This window comes from Mastomys coucha, unplaced genomic scaffold, assembly GCF_008632895.1.
Source record: "Mastomys coucha isolate ucsf_1 unplaced genomic scaffold, UCSF_Mcou_1 pScaffold14, whole genome shotgun sequence".
NCBI lineage: Eukaryota > Metazoa > Chordata > Mammalia > Rodentia > Muridae > Mastomys > Mastomys coucha.
The window spans coordinates 17676711-17700108 of NW_022196896.1; the positions used below are offsets into that span (position 1 = coordinate 17676711).

General features: G+C 38.9%; 1 protein-coding gene and 1 long non-coding RNA gene across 3 annotated transcripts in view; both read right to left on the reverse strand.

The window, feature by feature from the left end:
* Rmdn1 (regulator of microtubule dynamics 1) overlaps window positions 1–17101 on the reverse strand; it is a 38580-nt gene extending 21479 nt beyond the window's left edge. The window contains exons 1-4 of one of the 2 annotated variants that reach the window (XM_031366532.1): window positions 16829–17101; window positions 10928–11045; window positions 5857–5944; window positions 3566–3725 (exon numbers count right to left, since the gene is read on the reverse strand). In XM_031366532.1, the coding sequence (XP_031222392.1) occupies window positions 3566–3725; window positions 5857–5944; window positions 10928–11045; window positions 16829–16957 (495 nt within the window). In that variant the 5' untranslated portion in view covers window positions 16958–17101. The remainder of the gene's footprint in view (window positions 1–3565; window positions 3726–5856; window positions 5945–10927; window positions 11046–16828) is intronic. The other variant, XM_031366533.1, reaches the window with a different exon arrangement.
* Window positions 17102–17181: 80 nt separating this feature from the next.
* Window positions 17182–22096, reverse strand: LOC116088036. The gene is made up of 3 exons (XR_004117740.1): window positions 21985–22096; window positions 21524–21677; window positions 17182–17328 (listed from the first exon to the last, which is right to left on the reverse strand). It is a non-coding gene; the product is annotated as an uncharacterized LOC116088036 (long non-coding RNA).
* Between the last annotated feature and the right edge of the window lie 1302 nt (window positions 22097–23398).

The following is a 23398-nucleotide window of genomic DNA, read 5'->3' on the forward strand; positions in this document are numbered from 1 at the left end:
CACACACACACACACACACACACACACACACACACACAAAATCTGCATCTATACTAAGACAAATGATGGCAGCACTAAGACAATGTGCATGCATTCAGACAAGTAACTACATTGAGCATCAGTTCTCAACCTGGGGTTCCTGACCCCTTTGAGGGTCTAATATCAGACGTTTACATTACATTATGAAGTAGCAATGGAATAATTTTATGGTTGGGGTTACCACAACATGAGGAAGTATATTAAAGGGTCACAACATTAGGAACATTGAGAACCACTGCCATAGAGGAAACCTCTACCTGTACATATGCCAGAGACTATAATAGATATCCTGTATCTATGATAAAGCAGGTGACTGAAGAGCTATTGCACATGTGAATCACACACGACATGGAGACAGTATAGTGCATCGTATGCCTATATACAAGAGACCAGAGTCACTTTGTTCCTGAACACACACAAGGGACTACTCGGTCTGCGACTGGACTCATGAGAGTGACTATATAGACACAGATACTATTTACTATCTGATTAGAAGATTTTAATTACTCTTGTCACTCTTCTCTTCTCCCTCTTACTCTGGAGACAGTCTTTCTCAAGGAGTGGGAGACTTTCTGGAGTGGGAGATTTTCCTGCCTCAACCTCTTCGGCACAGGAACTGTTTTAGGTTGTATGGGTCCATTCCACTATTTGTGCTAACCGTATAAAATGAGGACATGGCTGCTCTAAAGTATGGATGAGGGGAAGGGTTTGTTTGTTTGTTTGTTTGTTTGTTTTTGTTTTGTTTATCATATATATGTGAGGGAGTGCAACCAAAGGTTTCTAGAAAAGTCCAGAGCTGGGGTTGAAATTAGTATATTGAACATGTCCAGAAGACTGAATTAGGTCATGAGAAGATGGGGTGTAGAAAGAAGCAAGAGAGTGAGATAGGAAGATGGGGGGCTGAAACAGGAGGTTTATATAGGAATGAAAAGCTCAGGGAAAGGAAGCCCATGACCTGGAGTGGTTTAGGTTTGAAGAACAGAGAGGAACCAGATGCCAGCCAGCATCCACTTAATACCAGGTATTAAGAGAGAGAGCCTGAAGGTCCCCAGCATGCTCTTTGGTATGCTAGTAGGCACCACAGTTAGCCATTTGTCCCAGGTTTCTTTGGGACCTGACACTACCTTATCCCTTTTGTTGTCCTTGGGCCCTCTTCTTTACACATTTCCTCTTATATCATTTCTTATTCTCTCTTACAAAAATTACTAGGCCTACTCATTTTATTTTCCTTCCAGAGGTACCCCTGGCAATAAGTGCATTAATATATGCAGTGGGTGATGATGTCCTTGTTCTTTTAATCTCCCAAAGTTGCTGGAATTGAAATGGAAGTTGGCTTAGATTTAGACTATTACTATATTTTCTAGAGGTTCTAACCATGGAAGAATGATTCTGAGAGATTTTGCCCAGGGCCCTGAGCACATGATGTGAGGGTTATATTACTGAACTACTTAGTATTTGAGGAACAATAACACTTCCATCTTACTCCAACCTAGTCACACTGGAAAATCACAAACACTTTAACTGAAAGAATACAGTGGGTAAAAATAAATACATTTTTTAAACCAGGTATCCATAAAAATTAAAAGATATATGAAAAATCAAGGCAGCTTGACTCTTCCAAAAATTCCCAATTCCAAGTAATGGATCCCAATGAGAATGAATAAAATGACAGGCCAGAGAATTCAAAAGGAAGACTGTAAGAATATCCAATGATATTAAGACAACAAAATATGTAAGGCTGAAGACAAGGTACCTGAATGCCTGCAGATGGACAGACAGACCGATACAGACATTCTCTTGCTCTTGCATTCTCTCTCTCTCTCTCTCTCTCTCTCTCTCTCTCTCTCTCTCTCTCTCTCTCTCACACACACACACACACACACACACACACACACACACACACTCACACACACACACACTCACACACACACACACGAAAAAGCACTAATATATGACCCAATTTTCAGGTACATAACTAAAAAAATTTTAGTGAATACATCACAGAGATGATTCCTGCAGCACTAGACTACATCACCATGTTATGGAATTAGCCTAGGTATCTATCACCTGATAAGTAAACAATGAAAATATGATCACAATGAAGTGTATAACTTTGTATGCTAACATAAATAATGAGTTTCTGAAGTAAATATGACATATACACATAAAGGAGTTTTAAGAAGCTATAAAGAACTAGATTATGTCATTTGCTAGGAAATGGATACATCCTACTAAGCAAAATAAGCCAGTGTCAGGAAAACACTTATCTGTTTGTAGAGCCTAGATTTTACACAGATACATAAAACCAAGTATATGACATGAAAGCAGAGAAACTGAAGGGAGGAAAGTACCTAGCAGAAGGAGATGGGAGAGTAAATGGAGGAGGTGTATAGGAGACAAATATGGCCAAATTACATGCTATGCTGAAACTAACTGTCTTTACGCAGTCTTCCAAGAAGAAGGAAAAGGGAGACAGAGATGTAAGAGGAAATAAAATAGGTGGCAATAAGAGAGGATGGTGAGTGGGATTTTATATGCACCTATGAAAATTTCAAAGTGAACCCTGTTTTGTATGATTAACATATACCCATTTAATAAGATTTACTAATATAAGCAACACTCGGAATAAAATGATTTAAATAAATGTCAATTCTTTTTAAAAATTACAGATTGGGGTACAGAGAAGGCTCAGCAGTTGAGCACTGGATTCCAATACCCTACCAATAAGTAATCTCAAAAATATTTCAGGTAAACAATAAAAGAATTAAAAATATTTGAGAATAAATTTAAGTTAAGTCCATGAATGTACTCTGAATATACAAAATACTGTTGAAAAACATTAGGGATCTAAATAAATGGAAACTGGAATATTTAGCATGATCAAGATAGCCATACTCCTCAAACTGTTATAGAATCAATGAAATATAATGGCAACAGGGGATGGTTCAGATAGAGTCTCCATTCTGTTTTTACTTCCCCAGGGCCAAGATTACAGGTTTATACTAACATGCTCAGCATTTAATATACTATGTCAAATGCTTGGTGTACTACTACAAATAAACATTGGTAACTTCTACCACTTGTTTAAAACAGGCACTTATAAGCAAGCATTCACAAACTCAATTGATCAAACATACTAAATGACTTAGGCTACCTGATAAAACTCAAAGTTGTAACCATTCTGACTCACATTCTTCTCCTTCCATATGTGCTAGTGACAGGTAAGTAGAGAGCAATGTAGCCTTCATCAGGTAACACTGTTACTGACCTACCTTATGGGCAGCAATGTAGCCTTCATCAGGTAACACTGTTACTGACCTACCTTATGGGCAGCAATGTAGCCTTCATCAGGTAACACTGTTACTGACCTACCTTATGGGCAGCAATGTTGCCTTCATCAGGTAACACGGTTACTGACCTACCTTAGGGGTAGCAATGTAGCCTTCATCAGGTAACACTGTTACTGACCTACCTTAGGGGTAGCAATGTAGCCTTCATCAGGTAACACTGTTACTGACTTACCTACCTTATGGGCAGCAAAGCTTGACTCCTTTTTCTCTAGTGCTCTTTTTGCATACTCTAGAGCTTCATACACCAAAACTTTCTTTTCTTCTTCTGAAGTCTTACTAAGCTGTGCTATGTCACGTGATGCTCGTGCCAGACGCCACAGTAGCTCTCCATCTTCACTAATTTTGGACAAGATAGAAAAGCATCTTACTTCATACTAAAAAATTGTTAAAGGTCATACCATTAATGACTTAACTAGGATATACCAATTATCATATAAGAGATGTAAGAGGAAATAAAATAGGTGGCAATAAGAAAGGATGGTGAGTGTGATTTTATATGCACCAATGTGATTTTATATGTACCTGTCAATATTTTCTTTTATAAAAGCCCTTATTTGCTAAAATCTGTTGAAAATTTTCAAAGCATTTGCAAATATTAACTTATCAATATATAATATCTAAAACACTGACTTCCTTAGAAAATATTTTTGTATTTCAGTTCTCTAAACACTTGCCTTCAAGCTTAAAATGTAACACGAGACTTGATTTATTTATTTTTTTTATTTTAGATATTTTCTTTATTTACATGCGAATTTCTCCTTTCCCAGTTTCCCCTCCAAAAAACAAAAAAACAAACAAAAACAAACCCCTGTTGCCTCCCCATGCCTGCCACCCCGCCCTCTCCCACTTTCTGGCCCTGGCATTCCCCTACACTGGGGCATAGAACCTTCACAGGGCCAAGGTCCTCTCCTCCTATTGATGATCGATTTTGCAATCCTCTACCATACACATGCTGCTTGAACAATCAGACCCCTCTATGTGCAGTCCTTGGTTGGTGGTTGAGACCCTGGGAGCTCCGAGGGTACTAGTTAGTTCATGTTGTTGTTCATCCTAAGGGGCTACAAACCCCTAAGCTCCATTGGTCTTTTCTCTAATTCCTTCACTGTGGACCCTGAGACTTGATTTATTAACACTATTTCATTTCTACCTGGTTCAGAGAGTACCATAAAATACAGTAGCTTTATAGACAGGATCATACTCTATAGAGATGCTACTGCCAATCCTTTGCCCTAAATACATTTGCCAAACAATAGGTGTGTGATAGTTACTTACCTATACATGACTGAATGACTGAAATAATGCAATCTGGAACTAAATTATGAGTTTCAGTGCCATGATGCTGTATGGCAAATATCAAGTAAGGACAGTGGACTCTGTGAAGAACTGTTATGCAAATGCAATCATGTAAAACAAAAATGGCTAACAAATTAAAAATCCCAGCTGATAAAAATGTTTGCTCTTGCTCTCTTGCCCCCTTGCTCCCCTCTCCCATTGCCTTTCCCTCTCTCCACATGGGCATGGCCGGCCTCTACTTCTCTACTCTCTTTGCTCTGCCTTTTTCTGCCTCTACTACTCTCTAAACTCCCCTCCCCATGCCCAAAATAAACTATATTCTATACTACAAAAAAAAAATTAACCCTGAATTACTTTTTATTGTGTGTATTTAAGCGTAATTTATATTTCTCTTTGTTAACAAAAATTAGCATTCACTTTAAAATGTTGAAGCTAAAGGTATCAACAGTATGTTTATTATTCTGTTACACAGAATAATTACACCTCACAGCTTACTTCTCAAAGAAGCAAGGTAAAATGCCAAAACAGCTAACTCATGAAGATGGAAAGACAATTCTATAGATATCTATCAACTAAAGTTGGTAGGAATAGAAGTAGGAGAGCTTTTGAAACTATTAACAAAAGTAGATGTACAGCAACTCAATATTTCCAGATTAGGAGGATGAAGTAAATACCTGGAAATGTCCTTTACCTGCCTCCCCTTTTAAAGAGTACACACTGACATTCTACACAAACCATGTAGTGTAGAACTAAAAGCAGAAAACACAAGTATTTTTGTTTCTTTGAAAACTCTTTCTAAACACAACTGCCATTCAGAACCATAGAATCAGCCTAAACTCCAGTAAATTCATTAAATCTTATATCAGTCAGGAATTACTGTTTTAAAAAACAAGAAATGTAAGTGATGAGAAAATGTATATATTTAGTGTTACTTTTATGAACCAAAGCAAAATATTTCAACATTCCAGTAAAGAGCAATCTTTAAAAATCAATGAGACTTAAATAGCACTTTTCAGTCATTACTTTAGATGATTTACTATAAACTGAACTCTAAGATATACTACTTTGAAGAAGAACAAATGTTATATAAATGTTTTCATACTAAGAACCATTTTACTTTCAACAAAATATTTTTGAGTCAATCTCAAACCCAGGCCAATCATACACTGCTTACCTTTCCTTGTACTGTATGAGCAACTGATAGAGCTTTTCTGTTTCTCCACTTTCATAGAGGTAGTCTGCTTGCTCAAGTATTTCTTCAACTTCCAAGATTATGAAATGAAAAAAGTATCCTTTTTATATATGTTTTAAAAACCAGACAAATTACCTTTAAATCAAAACTTCTGAACCATCTAGATAAAAGTCCTACAGTGGTAAGCATGAGGTGATGAGAGGAAGGGATCTACTGAAACCACAGGGGATACAACGCAGAGAACTGAAGGCACTACATTTGATGAATAGTTTTAAAAATGAAAGGTGCAGGCGGTGGTGGTGCACGTCTTTAATCCCAGCACTTGAGAGGCAGAGACAGGCAGATTTCTGTGTTCGAGGCCAGCCTGGTCTACAGAGTGAGTTCCAGGATAGCCAGGGCTACACAGAGAAACCCTGTTTCAAAAAACAAAAAACAAAAAACAAAAAACAAAAACAAAAAAACAAAAAAATGAAAGGTGATTTCTTATGGGGTATTTCTGGCTCAGAAGCCTGTATGGTCTCTTTGTTGTTGCTGCTGCTGCTGCTGCTGCTAATTTACTGAGTGCCACACACTGTAGGAAATGATGATAAAGACTGGAGAGATGGCTCAGTGGTTACGGCTAGAGTTTGGTTCCCAGTGTATCTAGGTGGTGGCTCACGACCACCTATATCTCCAGCTGTCGAGTACCAGATGCCCTCTCTTACCTGCTTGGGTAAATATTCATACATACCACCACCACCACCATTTGACTACAATTTAAATATTATGTATTGTAATGTAATACATTATACTCTACAGGCTTTAAAATATGTGTAATCTCTCCTGATTCTAAAGAGGGATTCTGAAAACTAAACAGTGCGTGATGTGTAAGAAAAATGCAGTCATACTATGATAGGCTCACATAGGCACTCTGGTAGGAGCATGCAGAGCACTGCATGGACCGATCTGAAAATTGGCTGTTGTCTTATTTAACATTCCAAACTATCATGAAAATGTTTAAAAATAAGTTATGCTACCAACACAGAAACCACATTCTATAAAACAAACTAAACTTTTAGAGTAAATTACTTTCAACTTAAATTATGACAATATAGATATCCTGAGATGAGTAAGAAACAAAACTATAAAATGAAATCTTAAGCTTGACCTAAAATGAATACACACCAATTCAGAACAGTTCTGAAACAAATTTTCAAAAAAAGAAATACCAATTATGTGAAAGCTGTCATCTACATGGACTAGGACCCCTTTGGCTTTCTAGTTATTCTTGTGAAATGAACTGCAGTCACATCAGAGTCATCAGGACAAAAGTAAAACATCCCTTACATTTTTCTCAGGCAATTAAAATTTCCATACTCCCTGTGTTTTTGTTTTTGTATAGTACTTAATAGATGAAAAAATATGTATATGGATGGTCAAGGATCAGTATAATATGATGATCCAGAGCCAAGGAAAATCTTTCACACCAGTAATTCTGTGTGTCTCAGTAGTACAGAAAACAATGTTACTTACTAAAAATATTTGGAAATAGATTTTAAGTGATATTGAACATCTGTAGGTTGTTCATCCTTGAAGAGGAACGCTTCAAAGGTAAAGAAAGAAGGGAAGGGAAGTGATACATGAAGAATATTTAGGTTGCTCACTAATGACTAGCTCATCTTCTAAATAGTTCACAAGTGAGCATCCACCTGCAAGAAAGTACCGTGAATTTATTAATTATCCCACAGAGGTTAAACGTATCCATTTAAAAAAAAATAAAAAAATACTGGTTTTTGAAGCTCTATTATTTATTTGGTTCTTGCCACAGACTGTGTATTTGCTACCACCTTGTGGTAAGCTCAAAAATTACCACTTAAAAATTAAAAATTTAGTCTTAGTAATTTAGCATAGTGGTTGAGTGGGTGTACCTAGTATGCAAAATGTCAAGTACCTTGCTGAGAAAGAAAAAAGAAATTAATATTATGAGGCCCAGAAAACTAGCCCTGGTAGTCATGAAATGACATACTATCTCCCACTTTTCCCCATATGTCATAGGACAGAAACAACCTGGGAAGCTCACACAGCTCACTATGGAAGAGCACCACACCAAGGCAGGCATCCTGGGCAATGGGCAGGGGTCTAAGCCAAGCCACCTTAGAGACCGCGTCACTGGGTTCTTTGCTTCTTTCCTTTGTTATTTCCTGCCCAGTGGTGTGCTGAATTAATTTTAATTTTTTTTCCTTTCTACTGGCTTAGAATATATCCTATATCTGTTCTTTCTTTAGTTATCTGTGGTGATCCAAATAAAAATGGTCCCCATACATATTTGAATGCTCAGTCAACAGGGACTGGCACTATTTAAACGGATTAGGAAGTATGGCCTTGTTGAAGGAGGTGTCACTGGCCATGGGCTTTGACGGTTCAAAAGTACAAGCCACGTCCCAGAGACTCTCTCTTCTTGCTGCTTGTGGATCGATCAAGCCACCTCTCCAGTACCATGCCTGCTTGTATGCTGCCATGCTTCCCACTATGAGAATGGGCTAATGTGTGTGTGCGCGCGCGCGTGTATGTGTGTGTGTGTGTGTGTGTGTGTGTGTGTGTGTGTGTGTGTGCTGTGGGGAAGTAGGGGAGGGGAATGAATGAATGAATGAATGAACCTCATGCAGCTATAATCCTAAGAAGATATATAGCTCCCGATTGCCCCTCAGAAGATAGTAATGGCATATCTTCCCATAGACCTTCACCCCACCACCACATATGCATGAAGCCTCAAGAAGACCTAGTTCCTGAAAATGCATTTTTAATGTAACAAATATATACAGACTTTTTCACCCTAGACAGTACACAATGGAAATCAATAGGCAGGCCATATTGGCCTTTAACTTACAACGTTTGATGGGCAAGTCTTAAAGTGTTTAGTCTCTTTTATATCAGAGAAGAAAGATAATGGAATTTCACCACTTTTCAATAACTTATCTGATAATTGATATCAAACTGCATTCTATCTGTAAATAAAATAGTTTCCTCTCCAAGTTCCTGACTAGAGGATAGCTATTTTATTATAACAGGAGTGTGTGACACCTTGGCATGAGAGAAGTAAAGAATCATTTTGTCATTGTTTTTTTAAAGCAGAGGGTGATGAACTTCTGCCATCTACACCTCTAGAGTTTGTAGTTTGTAGGCCATCCATTGTCTTTTGCTATCTTGTTTCTTTCTACACACAAAAAGTACCTTCAAATTTTTCAAAATGTAAAACAAAAACTCTTAGGTCAAGAGTCCTACAAAGAGGGCTGATGAGATAAGTGGGTAAAAGAACTCCCTGCCAAGACTGACAAGGTAAGTTCTATTCCATGGCCCCCACACAGTGAAAGGAGAGAATTCCTGAAAGTTATGTACTACCATGCTGTGGGCACCTCCACCAGCACACATACAAAATTAAATAAAAATGTAAATTAAAACATACACATACACACACACATACATATAAAAAAGAACAGATAATACTATTACTTTCATATGCATTCAAATAAGCTAATGACAAAATATCAAAAATAGGGGGGTGGTTCAGGAAGTAAAGAGCTTATTGTATAAGCATGATGACCTGAGTTTAGATCCCCAACATCCATGTAAAAAGCTGATTGTATAATTACACATTACATCTCTAATCCCAGCACTGGAAAGAAGAGTTCCAGGTTCAGTGACTGTCTCAAAAAATAAGCTGGAGGGGCTGGAGAGATGGCTCAGCAGTTAAGAGCACTGGCTGTTCTTCCAGAGGTCCTGGGTTCAATTCTCAGTGCCCACATGGTGGATCACAACAGTTTACACCAGTATTCTTATGGTATCAATGCCTTCTTCTCATGTGCAGATATATCCAAACCCAACACCCATATGCATAAACTAATAAATAAAATAATAATAATAACAATAATAAGAATAATAGAGCTGGAGAACCAAAGAAGAGGCTATGATATTAATCTCTGGCCTCTGTGCACAGAGGTATACTTTTGGGTCTCTCTCTTTTGTCTTAACTTTGAGACATCAGAGCTTATAACCGGAGACTGTCAAACTCATGCCTGTTGTGCCTAAAATAAAGGTCCACTGTTTTGAGTTTTGTCTTCGAAGATTTTAGAAGAAGGTTTGCCTGTTGGCTGGCACGTTTATAGGCTGAAGACATTGTTGAGTGTAAACAAACTAACCGCCTTAGGACATCTGCTGTTGACCCTTTCTCCCACCTTGGGTCATGCCTCTAACCTTCCTCCAGAGCCAAGACCTGTGGGACACCCTGAGCCGCCACCCTCAAGAGCGGACACGCCCAGCATCCCGGCTTCTCTTGGACTTTCTCTTGTCTCTTTTTTGGCTCGTTTCTGACTCCTCCCACATTGTTTACGTTATGTAAATGTCACTATCATCTAGAGATCTAGCTTTGCTTCCTCATGTACATATAAATCCTGAACCCCAAAAATAAAGGCAGAAGCCTTGATTAGAACCCCTTAATTTAGCTTCACATCCTTTTGTTCTCAAACTCTGTGTTTCAGGTCTCCTTTCCTCCCTTCGGTCAAGAGAGAACCCGGTTCGTGAAACTGTGGGACAGTTTCATAATGGCACCCATCGTGGCGCTCGAATATGGAAAATAGATAAAGGAGACACTGTTAAAAAACAGAGCCCTGCCTAAAAAAATTCAGAAAATAAAGGTAAAAGGTCGTACACCACTCTGCACGTAAACATTTTCAATGCTAGCTAGCCTTATTTTAATATTGTAAAATTATGGTTGTGCGTACACAAAGTGTACAGGTGTAGGCTAAGTTAACACTGACCCAGTGCTTAATTTCACCTAAGAATATAATGGTAAAAATGAGTTCGAATGAGACGAAAACAGCAATATTTAAACATAAAAAAGTTGCTTCTAACAAAAAGAGTCAGGGTTGAAAAAGATGCGTTAAAAAAATCTCTCAAATGAGATAAAATCTTGTTGCACATGGCTTCAAAAAGTAAGAGTGTTAAATAAGACTACATGCAGTTTCAGTATACATTCACTCACCCACAAAATAAATTAAGATCTTTAGCTTATGCTTACCTTTGGCTGCGGCATGAACCACAGCAGCCTGAGAAATGACTTGGTAGGTCTCAAAACCCAAGTAAGACAAGGCTGACAATAAAAGGCCTCTCTTGAAAGGTCTTGTGTTTCCTACCACCTATAGAAAACAATATATTAAAATTATGAAACTCAAAAGACATTTCTACCCCATTCAAAACATATCCATTTTCTCTCACCTCCAGAGCAAGTTATTATAGAATACTTGAAGCTAAAAGAAATAGTTTACCAATTCTTTACTAAAACTATTTCAAACCTTGCATTTAGTATATCTTAGTAATGGAAGTAGTAGTTTGCCTAACGGTCAGTTGTAGACTAGAAATGTAACTCAGTGGTGGAACATCATGCAAAAGACACTTGGTTGAAGACCCAGAACTTGAAGAAGGATGAATGAATGAGTGAACTAGTCAATAAATATGGCAAAATGATTTACATTTTTATGGAAATCTTTTTACAGAGACATAGGTACTTTAAATTGTGTGGAATAATATTAACAAATTATTCAATTAATTCAATGATACTTTAAACCAACATTTAATGAGTACTAATTACAGACAAGTTAAAAACTCCAATAATTAATACACATGAAAATAATATACAGTTCTCAGTGATCTCACAGTTTTTAAATAGATAAGGAAATTTTTTAAGATAGGTATGGTAGCACATGCCTATCACTTAGGAGATAGAAGCAGGAGGACCAGGAAAATACTCAAGGTATAAACTGGGGGAAACCATCTCATCCATAATCAAGATAAGCATACTCATCAATCCAGACTGTCCTCTTTGTAGTGACTTTCCCAGCATTGGGTTTTCTTATGGTTAAAACATCAGTTTGTTTTTAAAATATTCTCATGGTTTTCTTCCTGTCTCGTGACTGTTCCTTCTCTTCATTCATCTTTAATATCTTCTTACCTATTTGTTGTTTGTATCTAGAGTTTAATCCCAGACCTCTTTTTTTTTTCATTTGTGACCTTATTTCTTCTCACAGTCTTATATGCCAGTTTGACCCATTCTGTCTCTAACCAGGATGCCTCTTCTAAACTTGAGAATCACTCGACATCTGTCTCTATATGAAATCTATTATGAATTTCATCTCCTCTCAGTTGTCCCTATGATGGTAAATGGGAGCTTTCTTCTTCTAATTGTTCTCTTTTTTGTTTTGTTTTGATTTTTAGATTCACCTACTTCATGTATGTGCATGAGCACTTTGCCTGAATGTATGTATATATACCATGCGTATACTTGTGTATACATGGTGCCTGCAGAGGATAGAAGAGCCCCTGGAACTGGATGGAGTTACCAAAGGCTATAAGCCACCATGTAGGTGCTGCAAATGGAAAGTGGGTCCTCTAAAAGAACACCAAATATTTTTAACAAATGCTACTGAGCTCTCTCTCCAGACTAATTGTTCAGTTTTTAAAAACAAAACAAAACAAAAAAGCCACTGAAGCATCTAGATTTTCTCCCAATCCATATTTAATCCACATCTAAACTTTTGATGTAGTCTTAGACCAGAAAGTGGAAAATTCAACACATTCCAATTTGCTGAATATTCTGGAAAAAACAAATACTCCCAGAGCGAGCAGGGCCAGAGCAAGCCATACACATGATGGCTCACAGCCATCTGAACAGCTACAGTTTACTCATACACATAAAATAAATAAAAAAATAAAAACTCTTAAGAAGTTGAAATCCATCTTTAAAGAAAAAACAAATATTCAAGATATTAGTACTAATGAAATAAAAACAAATCAACAGCAAAATAGCATTTTATTTTCTGAATGCATTCTTACTTTCTAAAAACAGGTTAGTGGTGTAGACCAGTTTAAAGAGTCTTGCCAAGCATGTAAGAAGCTCTGGGTTGGCTCTTCAGCATCACATTAACTACCGTAATGGTGGTACTTCTATAATCACAGTACCAGCCAGGGAAGTAAGCATAAGAGGATCAGGAGTTAGAGGTCACCCTTAGCTATATATCTTGGACACATAAGATCTTCTCAAATAAAAAAAAAGTAAAAAGAAAGAAAGAAAGGAAAGGAAAGAAAGAGAAAAAAGCAGGAGGAGAAATGTTGGACTAGGGAGAAGGTATGGCAGGCTCATAGGTATGATTTTTGGTGCCTAGAAAACAAAAGAAGGGAAAGATCAAGATTTTTCAACATTAAGTCTTAGTAGCTGTCTTAGTCAGGGTTTCTATTTCTGCACAAACATCACGACCAAGGAGCAAGTTGGGGAGGAAAGGGTTTATTCGGCTTACTTCCAAATTGCTGTTCATCACCAAGGAAGTCAGGACTGGAACTCAAGCAGGTCAGGAAGCAGGAGCTGATGCAGAGGCCATGGAGGGATGTTTTCTTACTGGCTTGCTTCCCCTGGCTTGCTCAGCCTGCTCTATTATAGAGCCCAAGACCTCCAGCCCAGGGATGGCACCACCCACAAGGGGCCCTAGCCCCTTGATCACTAATTGAGAAAAATGCCCCACAGCTGGATCTCAGGGAGGCACTTCCCCAACTGAAGCTCCCTTCTGTGATAACTCCAGCCTGTGTCAAGTTGACACACAAAACTAGCCAGTACAGTAGCCTATTAATCAATAGGTAATGACACAGAAGAAAGGATGTATATAGTACTGTAATTGAGAAAATGTCACATTTAGAATGTCCAACTTTTGTGGTTAAGAATACACAGGTTTCTTTCTCTTCTTTCTTTCTCTCTTTCTTTCTTTCTTTTTCTTTTTTTTTTTTTTTCCTGAGATAGAGTTTCTCTGTGTAGCCCTGGCTGTCCTGGAACTTACTTGGTAGACCAGGCTGGCCTTGTACTCAGAAATCGGTCTGTCTCTGCCTCTGCCTCTGCCTCTGCCTCCCAAGTGCTGGGATTAAAGGCGTTCGACATGACTGCCTGTCAATACACTGGTTTCTTCAATGTGGGCTGCATGGCCATTGAACGACTATATTTCTCACTGTAATATCATAAGCTAATAGCTCATATCCTGATTTCTTATCAGTTTGATTAATATGAAGCAACCTGTTATTCATCTCTGGGAAACTAGATGAAAGTGATGTTTCTATACTTAAAAATCAAAGGCCCAGAATACCTCCAAAATGCTGTTAACTTTAAGAATGTATCCAACAGGTAGAAGATACCACTTCACCTTGTACCTCTCTATAGAATGCAATGGTTTTTATAACGCGTTCTTTAAATCACACAAACAGACATCTTGAGGGAGCATAGGGATGACTAAGTGGACAGAAGGAAGCTGCCACCAAGGCCTTATAACATGAGGAAAGAAGCAGCGGCTTCCCAAGTAGTCTCTGACCTACCGCCCCATGTGCACTCTAGCATGCATCCAGACACATTCACAGAAAGTAAAATGTAATAACAACTCCTACAAATATTTCCTGTGGAAAAGAAGTATACTCTCAGATATATTTTTCCGCAACATTAATTTTACCAATTTTAGAGCCAGAAATTAAAAAAAAAAAAATCAGTAGATGGATAGGAATGCTATTCTTCTTCTTCTTTTCTAAGTTTTGCCAAGGTATCTTCCTTTTAAATATTAGAATTCCTCTGAAATACATACAAGAGCTTCTTCTTGGAGTAATATTAAATGCTTTCAATATTCTACCATGGCTTTAAAATACGAATATGTATGAACCAAATGTGGTGGCATTTACCTTTAATGTCAGCACTCAGGAGGCAGAGACAGGTGAATTTCTGTTACGTTCAAGGCTATCCTAGTCTACATAGAGAGTTCCAGGCAAACCAGACCTATAAAGAGACCCTGTCTCAAACAAAAACAAAAACAAAAACAAAAAACAAAGCCAAAAATAAAAATAAAAACAAAACTAAACATTGTGCTAAAAATTCCCAAATTCCTTTCTTTAGCCTGGATCTGAAAAGGTAATTGCACACCTCCTGAGCTACTTATCCAAATGTCAACCTGGCCCTCTGAATACAGTCCAAAATATAACACATTTCCCCTTTACTCCTTAAATTTCTCTAGGTTGTTTCAGCTAGGAACTTAAATATTTCTACTTGAGTCTTCTTAACCTCTTCCATGAAACTATAATTTTACATCCTTAAAACTCTTTGAATTCATCCACTTGGATTTACATTTTCACTACATGCAAGCCACATTTCTCACCTATCCTATACCAAGATGTCTAGCATTCCCTCTTCCATATCCATTCTGACCATACACTGTTACTTTTTCAGTTAAAATCTGTTCAAATGACTTCCCTGTTTGAATGCCTTGATTTCCTATAATCTTTAGACTAAAATCAGAAGCACAATGGTTGATGAGGTTGTTAAATTCTGTACTTATTATTGTGTGATGTAAGTAGGTGAGATGTAATGGTCAGAGAATGACTTTGAGTACTCCCTTCTCTCCTTCCACTGTGGGTCAGAGCATCAAGCAACTCGGGCTATGAAGTTTTCTGAATCTGATGGTCAGAAGGCAGTTTATCCTGTGTGTGCTACATTCCCTTACAAGTACTGTGGATTTACTTACTGACCTCCTTCCTTCCTTTACAAGAGTTAGAAGTCCACAAAGTTTATTCTCTCTCAACTATTCTCTTCCACCCCCTGCCCATTCTGAAGAAACTTAGCAACTGTAGCGATGTGAAGAAACTCTCTGCCTAGTGCCACACAAGAGTGGAAGGAGAATTTCCTTCTTTTATCCTCAGAAACTAAGCTTTCAAAACAAAACATACAAATAAGCAAAAAACTCAAGAAGCTGGAGAGATGACTCATTGCTTAAGAGCACTAGCTCTTTTTCCAGAGGACCAGTACAGATATGGTAAGTAGGTACTAGGCATGCGTTTACATACATGCATAACTAGGTACTAGGTATGTGCATACATAGATGCAACCAAAACACATAATACACATAAATTAAATGGAATTTTTAAAAAAAGGAGAAAGGAAGGTAGGTTGTTGGTTTAACTTTCATACCTGGAATACTAGGACTCAGAAGGTTTAAAGCAAGAAAATCACTAGGGGTACATGTTAAAGTCAAGCCAAGCACAGCCACTTAAGGGAGCCCTGTCAAAACAAGTAAACAAACACGTCCACAAAACAAAACCCTGAGATGTTAAAGGAGACCTCAACAGTGGAAAGCCGGACTAAACCTCATGAGAAATCTTAAGTTAGACACCCCATTAAGCCATATCTAGATTCCTGACCTACACACATCACAGATAGTAATTGTTTGTATAAAGCAGGCATTTAAAGGCAGTATTTTAGGGCTTAAAATTAACAAAGTAGTTACGAGAAATATATCTTAGGGACCGCTGCCATCCCTTTTCAAGAATACGGTCATAGCCTGTCTAATAAAGACATCAGAACTGAAACAATAAAAAAAAAAATCTCAACAGCTTTAACGTGTATAAAAAAAGAGAGAGAAGAAACTCAAGGATAATTACTGTTAAAATAAATTCTCTCATTTATTGAAAATTTCAAAGTTACAAATATTTTTGCCCCCAGGTGCGAGGCAAAGGCTTATTAACACTGAACTTAATATTTGTTTATTTTTACTGTTTATTTTGGGACAGCCGCTCATTGCCCAGACTAGCCCTGACACCCCAAGCCAACATTGAATTTGAGGTCCTCCTTCCCTGGACTCTCTAGTAGCTGGGACTACAGCACTGAGCCACCAGACAGAGCCGTCAGAGGTAATAACCCGAGTCCAGAGGCCGTCGGAGGCTTGGCTGAAAGCGACTTTCTCAGCGGTCAAAGTTCTTTCACCTTCCAGTTCTGTTTTCGGACAGGAAGGGCAGAGAGGACGCACCCCTCAGTCCAAAGGCCAGCTGTCTCAGGGGAGGACCTGGAGATGGGGGCACCCCAGACGCCCTACCGAGGGAGAGAGAGAGCGGGACCAGGACAGCGGGTTACCTCGGAAGCACGGACTTCCCGGGCGCCCCAGCGCCCACGGCTGCCCCAGGTCCTCGTCAGCCGACAGACGCTCCGCTCCGCTCCGCGTCGCAGAGGGAGAAGACGCCACAGGCGTAAGGACAGGGCCATGACTGACAGCTTCCCAGCCTGACTACGCGCTACAGGACTGGGCAGAACGGGGCGGGGCGAGAGTCGTCTCCGGAACCAAGGTCCCGAGGCGGGCCAGCTCCACCTCCCTCAAGCCCGCCCGCAGCTTCCGGGCCTCGGGTTCCAAAGACCGGAAATAGCTCCAGGTGGGGGAAATGGGTGGAGGGGGAACCATCACGCGTGCTCACAACAGGCTCAGGCTTCTGAAGAGACGGCCTCTGGGTGTTGGCCACTGTCTATTGTCGCTTCTGTGAGAGCTTTCTTGAAAAGCGGTGTTTGTTTGTTGTTGTTGTTTTTCTATAACGTTCTAAAGTCTTCAACACTGAAGTGAATCCTGACACTTATGGTCCTTTCTGAAAATAAATGCTTGAACGAATTAGATTGTGTTACTTAATTAAGGAGGAGAGTTGGAAAACAGTCTAGAGCCTGGAGGTGGTGGGAACTAAGAGAAAGAAAGCAAAGCCCCATGAGACTTAGTCAAGAAGTACCAGAAAAAGAAGTCCTACCATAGCCAGAGTTCAAAGTGCTTCCCTAGCTTGCATGAAATCTTGGGTTCAGTTCTCAGCACGGCCTAAGACTGGAGAGATAGCACATGCCTATGATAGATGCCAGCGTAGAAGAGGTGGCCACATAAATCAGGAGTTCATGGCCATCCTCAGCTATATAACGAGTTGGGTGCTAGCATGGAGTCTGGGAGACCTTGTCTCAAAAAAGGAAAAAAAAAAAAAGGTTGATTGTTGTAATCCCAGCACTGTTGTATTGATTTTAAAGATGTCCTGAACTAAGTGAATTCCAGTCTAGTCTGAACTATTGGGTATGACTGATAGACTCTGCATTTTAAGAATTCAGGTAGAGGGAGCTGGAGAGATGGCTCAGCGGTTAAGAGCACTGATTGCTCTTCCAAAAGGTCCTGAGTTCAAGTCCCAGAAACTACATGGTAGCTCACAACCATCTGTAATGAGATCTGACATCCTCTTCTGGAGTGTCTGAAGACAGATACAGTGTCTTCATATACATTTATTATATGTACTACATATAATAAATAAATCTTAAAAAAAAAGAATTCAGATAGATTCCCCAGTGCTTTCCTGGGTAGGGACACATAAAGAAAAAGACAGGTTATATCCTAGAGAGAGAAAAAAAAACATTTTAATTTAACTTATATTTATTGCCTTAAATTGCTTAAGTACCCATTTGCTAAAGGTGCTATGTGGTGCTGGGACCTTTCATGTACTTTAGCTATTATGCTATTATCTCATTTAATCATTCTTAAGTGTAGATAGTAACTACAAGTTATAAATGAGGAAGATGTGCTTCCTTTGAATTCTCCAGAATCACTCATGCCCATGAGAAAAGGGATAGAAGCAAGCTTCCCAGATGCAGAGACAGGAGGCCTTGCTTTAGCTAGTACATACATCATGTTCATTTCAATGATGATGGAGAAATATGCCAGTAAATATTGCACTAAACTTTGGCAAATCCACAAGACACACTCTGTTTGGTTTGTTTTTAAAGGGGGACAGGAATTTCTGGAGTTGGAACTGGAGTGACAAGGGCTAACTACTGATCCCTCTCTTCAGCCCCCAGTTCTAGTTCTTACTGGATACTTTATAGAATTCTAGTTCTTACTGGATACTTTATAGGTTGGGCTCTAATCATCTCAAAGATCAACTATAAATTTATGAAAATAGCATATTCATGTACTTATGCTACAACATCATGCCCTATTTAATAATTACATACAATTGTATTTATCAATTTTCACATTAAATACATGATACAAATACATTATATTAAAATATGTATATCCTTCTTAACTTCTATTGAATCCTGTTATTTTGAATTTTGTTATTTCCACAAAAGGAACCACTTTTACATATGTCTACTGAAGACTAGGTCAATCCTGCTAACTAATATGTTTATACACCATTGGATGGCATGATCATCTTGAGATTGCATTTCTAATCTCAGCTATAATGAACCCTATTTTATATGTGCTTTTTTGAATAAACCCAGAGCCTTGCAAATGTTAGGAAAGTTCTCTATAACTCTGATGCATGCACAGCCTTACCAATAGGAGATTTCATTGGATATACTTATGCTGAAAAAGTTGTTTACCTGAAACTTAGATTTATCTAAGCATCTTAAATTTGTCTGGCAATCTTACTTGGTTTTCAATGGTTAGGCATCATTACTTTAGAGACTATGAATAAAGCTGTGTTGGTAGAGTGCTTGCCTTGTTTGAATGAGAAAGTAAAACTGCCTTTTGTCTCTGTGATGCTCTCTTAAGTAGCTCTTTCCTCCACTCTCTTCTGGTAAGAGTTGGGCATATCCTATTCTGTCAAATCTTTCTCTGAGTCATCACTTTGTCTACCTCTCAATTAAACATTACTTTCAAATATGGGTGCTTCCTTTGACAAACTAACTTCATCTTCATTGTTTCAGATTAAAGGTGTGTGCCAAGGGTAGAGACATAATACAACTGGAAATAGATTTTTTTTTTTTAGAAAGTAACACAATCTTGGGGTTTGCATTGTGATCAAATATCTTCTAACACCTTTGCATACCGACGCTCTTGATATGATTTTGTCCAATTACTGGCAAGATGTGATTATTTTATGTGCATGTTTTTGACCCCAGGACCTTGAAAGTATGAGCTGTAATCTCAAGCCTGCAATGGGGCCTGTTTAAGAAATAGGTTTAAGGAGCTGCAGATGTAGCTTGTTGGTAGAGTGCTAATATGTAAGAGGCCTTGGGTTTAATCCCTAAGCTTGTTAAGAAAAGGAAATAAAAGGTAGGTCCTAGCAAACAGAAACTGCACTATCTACTATCTTTCCCATGTCTTTGTGGCTTCCTTCCCTGATCCCTCTCCTCCTCCCCACATACCACATGTATCGGTCTCACTCAGGAAGTCTCAGGTCCACTGTCTTTTCTTACCCTACAATGAGCCGAAGGCTTCCTTACATGCAATTGTCTCTGCCTGTATCCCTTCATCTTATACGATCAGATGCCGTCTACCTTCCCTCATATGACCTTCTTACCTGGCTAATTTCAATTTATCTTTCCATTATTAGTATGTCACTTCCTCAGAGAAACTTCTCCTTATTCCTCCTAAATATATTTCCATTTATTAATTCATAATTTGACTCTTGCAATAGTTTGGAATATATTTTGGAGGAATTGGTAACATATGCCTTCATTATACTGTAATTTCAATGACTCTGATTTTTTTTTTCAATTATAATCGGGTATGAATCACTTTTTCCATTCATTCAATAAATATGTATTGTGTATATATGTAATGTTAGATCTCAAACCCTGAACAAATGGCTAACTGAGATGCCTATTTAACATATCAGAGCAGGTGCTGGTAGCCAGGTTCTCAGCAAGTGTCTATTACAGGCCATCTTGGCTGGCACACCCTGCCCGCTACCCTAAACTCAACAAGCCAGAGACTGGAGTTGGGCTGGGCCCCTCTCCCCTCCTCCCAGCTTCTCTTCTCTATATAACCCAATCATTTTAGTTACACTTCTCTCTTGGTCTCCTGGCTTGCTCTGGGCCTCTTGGTTCCTGGTTTTTCTCTCTTGCCCTCTAGCTCCCTCACTAAACCCCTTCTCTCATGGCCCTATTCAGTCTGCACATTTCCATGCATCCTACTATGCTCTCCCTCATAGATACAATAAGCCTTCTCCATCCATACCTAAGAGTATCATGTCCTTCCCCCTCCCTTTTTTTTATGTAATATACCTTCTACTCTTCTAGTAACCAGAAAAATACAAACACTTGCAAAATACTTAAGTATATATACTGATAGATGGTGCAAAATGCCAGCTAGGAAGGTGAAGGAGAAAGGGCTATAGATGTATTTCTGTAAGCCTTTGCAATTCCATTTTATTTTTTCCCCCTTTTGATGTTCAGTACTGAACAAAGAGCCTTGTTTGTGCTAGATATTTAGTACTTTATAACTGAACTATGACCTCAGCCAAACACTGCAATCCTAAACTGGATAGTGGCCAGAGAAGATTTCACTAGAACTTTTGAATTAATACCAAACAAAGCGAGTCATGAGGATCGTTAGGGACACAGCATTTTGTGTAGAGTAAAAGAAACTGCAAAATTTTGCTCTGGAAAAGTAGATGGAAATCTATGACCAGGAAGCAGGAGGAGGAAGTAAGAGATAAAGACCAGTGATAAGGTTGGTGACCAACTGTAGTCTCCACACTGTAAGGATTTTGAATGTTTACTTTGCATGACTAGGTCATATCTAATTTACATTTTATTTTGGGTCCTGGTGTGTTGAGAGTAGACTAAAGGGGAGCATGGTTGACCTATGAGGGGCAACCCTCTTAAAGGAAACCAGCTCACTTTCTCCCAGCAGTCATCAGTTGCTACTACATTACTAATGTATAGCTAAGAGTGAGTCTTCATACCCATTGCCCCTCTCCAAGCTGAGATTTTTGTCTAACCTGAGCTTTTACAGATCTTTCCATGCTGTCAAAGTTGCTGTGAGCGCATATTTAAAACTGCCCAGAAAACTCTGGCTCTTACCTTCTTTACTCTTCTTTGATGATCACTGCTGGGTCTTGGAAGGAGGGGATGTGATGTAAATGTCCCATTTAGGGGTCTGCTTTCCTTAGTCTCATCCTCTGTGCTTTGGAGATTTGTGGGACTCTGTTCATCACTGCTGCAAATAGAAGCTGCTCTGAAGAGAGTTGAGAGGTACATTAATCTATGGGTTTAACAGGAGGAGCTGGTTTGATATTCTGTCTGTTTAGCAGAATAATTGCAGTAGGTTTTCCCCTGGATCTGTGACCTGCCTCGCTGTTGATTTTTGCCCTGATAAGGGTGCCAGGTATGGGTTTCATTTTGTGGAATGCAACTGAAATCCAATCGGAAAGTGGTGGGTTATTCCCATGATATTCCTGCCACTGTTGCACAAAGGGCATGTCTTTTCAGGCTGCTCATCACTGTAGCTCATAGGGTTCCCTGCTGGATAAGGCTGAGCTTACCTTTCTCCTCTGGTAGCATACATATCACATTCCATTCTTTAGTCATTTCTATTGAGTGCTTGCTACGCACACTCGTCTACTCCAGTCACATCCAAAATATCAGGGATAAAATCCTGATAAAGGATAAGAGGCAATAAGACTTCAAAAGGAGATCTGTGCCTCCTGGATTTCAGACAGTCTCTGGTATCCCCTAACTCAGACGTGTTCATAATTAGGCATAAAGCTACCCCAAGTAATGATTTGTAAATGGTTAAGATTGGGCATTGTCTCCTGGCCGACACAATGTATCCAACTATCCTTGTTTAATGTTTTAAGTACTAGAGAGTAATTGAAAGGTTTCTCTCACTCTAAGACCCCTCTGCCTGCCTCCAGCAAGAACCAGAGAATTAGCATAAGAATACCTCAACAGGGAGGGCTCCACCCCTCTTCCTCCTGTTTCACACCTAGCTACCAGACCCTGCTGACTTGGGTGTGGGGGTCGTTTTGCCTATGTGACTTCAGTCTAACACTAGGACTGGGGGAAGAAGGACTTAGACTCACATGCAGGACTAACACTAGAACTAAGATGGGCTAAGACTCAGATTCAAGTATCTCTTGCAGTCCCCCGGGCCCAGAGCACTTGGGCCTGGGGGATGCAGCATCAGTTCAGAGGAGATAGCTGCTGCTTTTAGACCCAGTATGTTTCAGATAGCCTCAGATGTACCTCAACTGTTGAGCTGCCAGATTTTTCACTTCTCTTTTACAATGATTGTAAAAGCCTCATATCATTTTTAAAGAAATACACTCATATCTTACATCACTCGTGTGTAGTCTGTTTGTCAAAGCCGAATCCCGTGCCCACCTGGCCAGAATCCCTAGTCCCGTGGAACAAGGGACCCCCTGTAAGAAAGCCTGGTCTGCGGCAAGTGCTTTCTCCCACCCCACCCCCCTTTCTATTTCCTCATCAATTTAAATGAAGTAATTTTGCCTGTTTTGTGGTAATACTCTTCTTTTGTCTTTGTCAATTTTTATCCCATTTTTTCAGCAGATATTTTAAATTTTCATGCAATAGAAGATGTGACCTTGAGTACCCATCACCATAGGCATTTTGAGATTAGTATAGTCTGCTGACTTTAGGTAAAATGAGCGACTGTTTACCTGCCACATTTCACGGTATTCACTTGTACCATTCTTACGAAAAGGTACACGGTGCTAAACACATAGCAAAGCTTTTGTGACGATTAAATAAAATAAATATGTATATTAAATAAAATAAGCGTGTAAAATGACTCTGGGAAGGTACTCTCAATGACACTGAACCACTCTACAGAAGGAAGGTTAAGAGCTAGCATTTCACATTATTTTCCTGTCCAGATCTGTTTTCTTTCTTTTTTTTTAAAGGTTTATTTGTTTTCCTTTGGATGTATGAATGTTT